The sequence below is a fragment of the Phyllostomus discolor genome, chromosome 1 (assembly GCF_004126475.2).
Source record: "Phyllostomus discolor isolate MPI-MPIP mPhyDis1 chromosome 1, mPhyDis1.pri.v3, whole genome shotgun sequence".
Classification (NCBI taxonomy): domain Eukaryota; kingdom Metazoa; phylum Chordata; class Mammalia; order Chiroptera; family Phyllostomidae; genus Phyllostomus; species Phyllostomus discolor.
In genome coordinates this window covers 196,210,199-196,218,738 of record NC_040903.2, presented here as the reverse complement: position 1 = coordinate 196,218,738, position 8,540 = coordinate 196,210,199, and the positions used below count along the sequence as shown (strand labels likewise).

The 8,540-nt window shown below is 38.9% G+C and overlaps 1 protein-coding gene across 5 annotated transcripts in view; it reads right to left on the bottom strand.

The window, feature by feature from the left end:
* Positions 1–8,540, bottom strand: part of BBOF1 (basal body orientation factor 1) — a 49,361-nt gene that overhangs the window by 5,991 nt on the left and 34,830 nt on the right. For 4 of the 5 annotated variants that reach the window (XM_036012005.1, XM_028506425.2, XM_028506426.2 and 1 more), the window contains exons 8-10: positions 7,144–7,637; positions 4,351–4,452; positions 26–100 (exon numbers count right to left, since the gene is read on the bottom strand). In XM_036012005.1, coding sequence (XP_035867898.1) covers positions 26–100; positions 4,351–4,452; positions 7,144–7,637 — 671 coding nt within the window. The remainder of the gene's footprint in view (positions 1–25; positions 101–4,350; positions 4,453–7,143; positions 7,638–8,540) is intronic. The other variant, XM_036011998.1, reaches the window with a different exon arrangement.

The window sequence follows — 8,540 nt, the reverse complement described above, 5'->3', positions numbered from 1 at the left end:
ATCTATTTGTCAAGAGAGACCTTACCCCAGTTCCTGTGTTTCTCCATTGTCTAGAACGACATAGTCTGGAACCGGAGGCCTGGAACTCTGACTGTATTTCCTGTGGCGGGTAAAAGCGAACAGTGAGGCAGTGTCTCCTTGTACCCTTATTTCAACTAGACTCTAAAAGTGCTAAATGAATGCTTCCACTGGATGGGCTTCTCGTTTTGAAAAATGATTTTTTACACACACATACAGGCAGTATAATGTTAAGGCAAGTTACCATAAACTTGTACCCTCTTAAAGTTGGGATACGTTAAACTTAAGAAATGGAAATATTTATGGAGATGATCATGGTGATGATACATAACAGCTATTAATGGTGATAAGTGAGGTTAAACCAAAGTACTGACCTCCCCCACTCAAAAAAAACATGGCCAGAAAAATTCTCTTCTCACAGAAAGAGCCTCAGAACACAAAAAGGTTACCCAATGGAAAGACACAGTATAAAAATTTCTCCTATACTTTGGAAATTCTGGTTAAAGGACCGGAAATAAACATATCACTACTTCAATATTTTTAAAAATTATTTTTAGAGACAGGGGAAGGGAGGGAGAAATAGAGAAACATCTATGTGAGGGAGAGACATCAGTTGGTTACCTCTCACATGCACCCCAACCAGGGACTGAATCTGCAATCCAGGCGTGTTTCCTGACTAGGAATCAAACCAAGAATCTAAACAGAGACCTTTGGCTTTGTGCAGGATAAAACCCAACCAACTAAGCCATACTGGTCAGAGCTAATCCATTATTTTAATTTGAAAATGAGCTTGGTTGGAGTGTTATCCTGTACACCCAAAAGGTTGCAGGTTTGATCCTGGATCAGGGCACATACCTAGATTGCATGTTCAATCCCCAGTTGGGGCATGTAGGGAGGGCAACCAATTGATGTTTCTCGCTCCCTTCCTCTCTCTCTGAAATCAATAAAAAAAAGATACCCTTGGGTGAGGATTAAAATTTTTAAAGTATAGTAGATTGATTTTCCAGCAGATAAAGACACACATCCCATTCCTAAAACATGCCTTCAACTAGGTGCACATGAAAGCAGCATAAATCCCTTCAAAACCTGGCTATCCTGCCCTAGCTGGGTAGCTCAGTTGGTTAGCTCATTGTCCCCACACACCAAGGCTACAGGTCTGATCCCTGGGCAGAGCATGTAGAGGAAGCAAGCAATGAATGCATAAATAAGTGGAACAACAAATTGAGGTTTCTCTCTCTAAAATTAAAAAGAAAAACAACAGTCAACATCTGCCTATCTTAAATAGTCTGATAATGTACTCTAGCTACTTCTGGTGTCTGAGTTATAGCCAGTGTTGTTAATGATGCACTAAGGGCACAGTTTATTGATTACCCTCCTTTGACTTAGTTCACTCACAAAGAAAAATATTGTACTGTTGGATTCACAGTCATATACAATCTACTGTGAACTCTTACCAACTTCCAAATTTCTTGCCTTGGCAAAACTTTTCATCATTTAATCCCTTCCCAGTCTGAGTTTTCTCATTTAATCTCATCTTTATCACAACATTTCACCATTTTATTCCTATATTCTTTTTCCTTCATCCAACCCTGGCATGAGATTCCAGCAGGCTTAGACATAGTTCCATTGTGGCCAGGTTCAAGTTCATTACTTTGGTGAGAAAGATTTCACTCAGATTCCTTTCTCCAGTGTGAAGACAATAGGTATGGAGCTCGAGGCCTGGAACTCTGGCTGTAGTCCCCGGGGTACAGAAAAGTCAACTCCCAGTGACACGGTCCACCAGTACATACAGCCGGGGCTGTACCTCACACCTTTTCACTTTTCGGGAATGCTACCGGAGACACAAAAGCAATTTCAAAGTCCTCCATCTTCTCTTTATCCTGTACTTTAAAATCCTCTCTTCTGGTTGTACTCTTCTTTGTTCTGCTGTTCATTAACTGTTATTCCTAGAGGTTCTAGCCTCAGCCCTTTACTTTCCTACCTTCACCCACTCTCCTGAACTCAAGTACCAGTTTTCATTAAACACGCTCAAATGTCTCTCCCTAAACTACAAAACAGTACTATCTGTGCTCCAATCACTATTTACAAATGCTTTAACTATTTTTCGCTTCAATATATTGCCATCTTCTCCAATTTGACAATGAAAATACTACTTTCTATTTCTTGTGCTTGGAATGTGTTTTTCTCCCCTTTTTGTTTCTATTTACCTTTTAGTGGTCAGCTCGGGCTTTAATTTCCTCAGGAATGTTTCTGGCCTCCCCAGGTCAGATTCCCCTGACCTAGCCTCTCATAACACTCCTTTGAGCCTGTGTCATAATTGTACTTCTGTATATATTCGTGGGATGGTTGACTGATGGTTTTCTTCCCATGTAAATCAGGAGCTCCCTGATACTGGGCATGATGTCTTTATTTGCTCAACATGGTTCCCTCGATAAACAGCAGGCACTCAGTATGCATATGTTACATGACTTGATGGATGGATTAAATAAAAGTTAAACATTTTCCTTACACTGGCTTTCCAGATATTTTCATTTGCCTTTTATACCACCACTCTTCTGGTTCTTAGTTAAAAAATTTGCACTTAGTTGTCTTTATCCCTTTTGCCCTTTATCGCCAAGCTCTGTTTCTCCTTCCCGTTTCTGTTTCCGCCCTTTTTCCTGACTGCTCCTGCTCTTGCCTCAACCCCTCACCACCACCCGAGTAGTGAAGCAGCTTCCGCTGCTCCCCCACCTCTACTTTTGTCCTCCAACCCATTGTACTTGTCACTGTCAGGTTGAGGACAGCTCTGAGAACAATACCCTGTGAGCCCTTCTGGTCAGATTATGAGAGTGTGGCTTGTTGCTCTTTGTATTCCTTCAAGGCAGAAAAGAAAAATGTTACGCTTCTCTAGAATCCCCATAGCATAAGTGCAGAATTTTCTGCATGGTTTTTAAGGCTCATCATAATTTAATCTACAGATTAATCCTTATTTCTAATTACTAGTTACTCTCTAGCATTATCAGATTTCCTCAAGCTAGGCAATTTTTCCTCAACGTTCCCTAAATGTCCGATACCCGTTCCCATCTCTGGGCTTTTGCTTATGTTGTCTACTGTGCCCTTTGCCTGATTTGTGCTCCCTCTCACCACTATCTCACTCTCCTACGAGGCACCCCACAGAGTCGTACTCTTTCTGTCTTCCTGACTGAAGTCTTCCCTCAGTGCTCTAGCCCTCGTCTGAACTCCAGTTACACTTTATTTATTTTTTAAGATTGCATTTATTTATTTTTAGAGAGAGGGGGAGGAAGAAAGAAAGAGAAAGGAACATCAATCAATTGCCTCTCAATCGCCCCCAACTGAGGACAGGGCCCTCAACCCAGGCATGTGCCTTGGGTAGGAATTGAATCAGTGACCTGTCAGTGTGCAGGCTGGTGCCCAACCCGCTGAGCAACACCAGTCAGGGCTCCAATTGCACTTTATTGTGCCACCTTTTCCCCCCTTGTTATGTTTGGTTTCGTTTGTGCAAACAGATTGTAAACCCTGGGGCAATGTCTTTTTTTTAAGATTTTTTAAAATTTATTTTTAGAGAGAGGGGCACGGAGAGAGAGAGAGAGAGAGAGAGAAACATTGATGTGTGAGAGATACATCGATGGGTTGTCTCTTGCAGGTCCCCTGGCCCAAAACCCAGGCATGTGCCCTGACTGGGAATTGAACTAGCGACCTTTTGGTTCATAGACCAGCACTCAATCCATTGAGCCACACCAACTGAGGCTCTTAATTCTTTTGAATCCCCAAAGTCCCTAACATAGTGCCAAGTATGTAATAAGCAATCAGTAAGTGGTTGATTTATTTTACCGACTTTAGAGTTCATTACCATGTTTATAGTTACTGATAAAACACAGTGGAGAGAATGAAATAATTCATTTAGAAGAATTATTTTCAATATCTGTGGATTTTTGTTTTCCTTTCTAGGTCTTTTTCTTGTTATTAGAGATGTTCTTGATTAAAAATCAGCTTAAAATCATTTACTTATCTTTGCAGACTAATAAAATCTTAACAATTGTTATGTTTCTCTTCAGTTACCACCCATTCAACTGAGCAATGTTGTACCTTCTTAGCAAGCATTACCTTAAATACCTTAAATTAATCTCTTTTCTACCTCCTTTAATCCTAATTCATCTTTCATTTCCATGCTCATTCATTTATTTATCTCTGAGGGTTGCATAGCTAAGCAGTATGACCCTTTTATATTTTGTTTTTTTTTCTAATCCTTTCATTCTAAGTGAGAATAAGTTCATTTTTCCATTTTTAGGGTTGATAATAACTTGGTATTTCACTACAGAAGTAGGGAGTTACCTAGGAACAAAACCATTCATTTTTGCAAAGAGCAACCGTAAGACTTTCTCCTTCTGCTCCCAAGTCAGATCTTCAATATTGACATTTCCTTGAATACCTGTCCTGAGGAATTTCAAAGAAAAAAAGTGAAAAGGAAAAATATGATCAAAGTTAGTATCTCTTTTTTAAAAATATAAAATATGTAAATATGATACCATAACTGAATAATAAGAGTTTTCCAAATGTAATGACTACAGAGCAAACTGTCCATTACAAAGTCATAAAGTTGAAAAGAATATCAATATGCTAGCCAACCTGAAATGTTATGTAGTCATTAAAATGAAAATAAAAACTAACATGAAAAAATGTGTGCTCAAATATCAAGCAAATAAACAAAATAGAAAGTTGTAATGTGACATAACTTATCTGGATATATACACAAAGACAAAAGGAACAAGAAAAAACATGTTGTTGGGTGAGATTATTGAAAAATTTCTTTTAACACTCCTCTTTGTATTAGATATTTCCTATGAAGAGAGAATAACAAAAGATAAATTTAGAAAATAACATGTAACTTAACTAGTCTATTTTCTTACCTCCAAATCAGCCTGCAGCTAAGCATTCCGGGCAGGTCTTTATCTGTACTATAATTTTCCCAGAAGACTCATAGCCTACTTGCTATTTACAAAAGCTGGCTGACACACACAGATAGAATATTGATGTTGTATAATGTAAGAAATGTTTTGTATATAGGGCACTGATGTCAGGTTTCTTTAAAAGTTTAGGTTTTGCCCATCACCATATACTTCCACAGTCCTTCTCTAATCCTCCTCTTAAACAGATGATGTAGAATTTTAAACACCATTTCTGTCCTGCTGGTAGAGGCCATAGGAAACTGAGGTTAAGGTGACAAGATGCTCAGTAGCAAAAATGTCACACAGAAGGCAGAATAGGAAAAGTCCTGTTTCTGCAATAATAATGTGGAGAATCAGTTTATGAACCTTTCTCTGAAAACTTACATACCACTTAATATACAATAGCTAAAGAATGTAAAAGAAATTGCCTTATGTTTGACAGGGACTCAACTTGATGTTAAATAAATAAGAGGAAATTATAGGGCCTCTCGATAATAGAGTATTATTACGGACTTTTGAATATGGAAAGAAGGTTAAAAAATTACACACAGTATGGACATTTTTTAAGAAGAGTCATCGTTCAGAAGCCATTAACCATGTCCAACCTTCCCAGCAGCTATATTATTTAAAAGGACATACAAATTAGTCCATCAAAAATAATGTAAAGCAGAAGCACCCTTTTTTTATCCTCACCCAAGAACATGCTTATTGATTCTGGAGAGGGGGAAGGGAGGAAGTGAGAGAGAGAGAGAAAGACCTATGTTGCGGGGACCAAAACCACAACCTAGACATGTGCCCTGACTGGGAATCAAACCCTCAATCCTTTGGTTTATGAGACAATGCTCCAATCAACTGAGCCACACCAGTCAGGGCGGGAAGTGCTCTCAATAAGATGTTAAGTACGTAGTAATTGGGAGTCCTTTTAAGTTTCTTGAGTTAAGGCATTTGAAGAATCTAGTTTCATTGGGATATAAAACATAATTTTAAGAATAATCTTTAAAATGCTCTATAATTTAATACATGGTTTATAGGAGGAGGTGTGCTCTAACAGATAGAATTGCTAAGGAAACGATGAATTGCTGTATGTAGTATACAACTGTCTCAAGCATTCTACTACCTTTATCATATTGGCAGTAGATCTCTAGAGTGTATTTTTGAAATTTGTGGGGACTTTTGGTTAATACAATAATGGGGTCACTACTGGGTGTCCTTCAGTCCATGGAAAAGGTCTATATAAGAAAGAATTGCTACAACTAATTGTTAAATTGATTTGTAAATGATATGTTTAGACATTATTACCTATGAATTTCATCTCAGAATAGTAAAGGAAACATGACAATATACTTATGAAAGTATGTTTATCAAAAATGTTTAACCCGAATCTAATCAAACCTTTATAACTAGTGTGCAGGAAACAAAATAAAGGAGCATGTCGAAAGATACTACAGCCCTGGCAGGGCAGCTCTGCTGGTTGGAACATTGTTTCAGACACCAAAAGGTTGTGGGTTGATTCCTGGTCAGGGCACACACCTAGGCGGTGGGTTTGGTCCCCCACTGGGGCATGCGTGGGAGGCAACTGATCAATGTTCCTCTCCCACATCAGTGTTTCTCTCTCTCTCCCTTTATCTCTCACTTCTCTCTCTAAAATCAATAAAACATATCCTTGGGTGAGGACTGAAAAAAGATACTATGATGACATTTTACATGACAAATAATCTGGTCTCTAACAATTCGCTATTATAAAGAAAAGAGGGCATCAATTAAGAATATTTGTTAACCCCCATTAACTATATTAAGTACAGGGGTTACAAAGATGAGTAAATCAGCCCTGGCTGGTGTAGCTCAGTGGACTGAGTGTGGGCTGTGAACCAAAGGGTTGCCAGTTCGATTCCCAGTCAGAGCACATGCCTGGGTTGCAGGCCAGGTCCTCAGTATGGGGTGTGCAAGAGGCAACCACACATTGATATTTCTTTACTCTCCTCCTTCTCTTTCCCTCTCTCTGAAAATAAATAAATAATCTTTAAAAAAAGATGAGTAAGTCGGTTCCTGTTCCTCAAGTAATTTACTAAGTAATGTACTCAATACTTAGATATTATTAAACTGAACTTTTCAGCATTCTTATTTATCTAAAGGGCATGAAAATAGCACAAAAAGTAAAATATTAAAGTATTATTAGTACCATTTATTGGCCTCCATAAGATCCTGATTCACACTATTGGTGCTGTGCTCTTTGCCATCAAACGTTCGAATTTTGGGATATTCTGTTCTTCCTGCAAATGCCTCTCGCATTTTAACATTGAAAGCAGCTTTTGCTACCTGCTTATAATGCTTCCTGCTAAATGCAATCTGTTGCTTCACTTGGTGCAGAGCATCTAAAAAAAACCTTTCCACTTCTGTTCTCTCATCCAGTATGTTCTTAGCCAGTTTCTTTATTCTATTCATTTCCTTGTCCTTTATCTGAAGCAGTTGTTGCAACTTGAAAATTTCAGCCTGATCGGCCTGGTTGTCTACTACTGCCTGTTCCTGCAGTTTTAGAACTTCAGTTTCAAACTCCTTGGTCATACAAACCAGAGCAGTCTCCAAGCTTAACACCTTCTTCTGAAGGGTTTGTATTTGTGATCTCTGCTGGGTAAGTTGCATAATCTTTTCCTTAACCAACAGATCATTGATCTCCTAAAAATAGAAAGATGACAGAGGTGAGAGATGTTTTTCTTTAGTCAGTTTCAGAAGTTAAAAGTTCCTCACTAATTTCCACTTCTTCATGAAATTTGAGTCTGACGCAGGTTGAGGTGGTGCTATTTTGGAATTTTGTATATACAGAATGAAAGGAATGCTAGGGTCCTTGTCTAGACTTGTGAAGACCACTGATTTCTGCTAATTAAGATGCCTTCCTTCTCCTAAAATTCTGAAAGGTTAAATATTTTATATTACCAAAATGGTAATTCTAAAATCAATAAGACTATACAGTAAAAACATTAACTTAACAACTCTATACTGGAAATTTTGGCAGTCCGCTAGTTGCCCATCCCAAATCCATTTTCCCTTTCCTCCGAGTAATAAACCCCCCCGCCCCCCTTTTTTTTTTCAGGAAGGCAGTAAGCATGGTTGAAAATTCCCTGTCTCCTTTATGGTTCAGCATAGCCATGAAGGTTCTGGTCAGTGAGGGGTAAGTAGAAAGACTGCTAAAGGGAGGGACATATATTTTTCTTTCTTGTTCTTCCGTCTTGCTGTGTGAATAACAGAGCTGCTGCTGTGGGCCACGAGGTAACTCTGAAGATAGAAACCACATGCTGCAGAACGGAGCCAAGGAACCCGCATCTCCACTGACTTTGTGGTACCACTACTCCAGCGCTGGAGTGCTCACCTCCAGACTCCCTCCAGGTGAGAGATACGAGATTAAACCCTACGTGGTGGTGCCACTGTCGTCGGGGCTGTTTCAGCTGAACCTGTTCCTAAGTGACTCAGGAACCACTGTAAGCAGAGCAAAATGAGTGCTCTCAAGTAGTAGATGATAGGAGTTATACTTATGTTTCTGATACATTCTTTATAATGCCAAGTCTAATGCTTTGTAGTCAT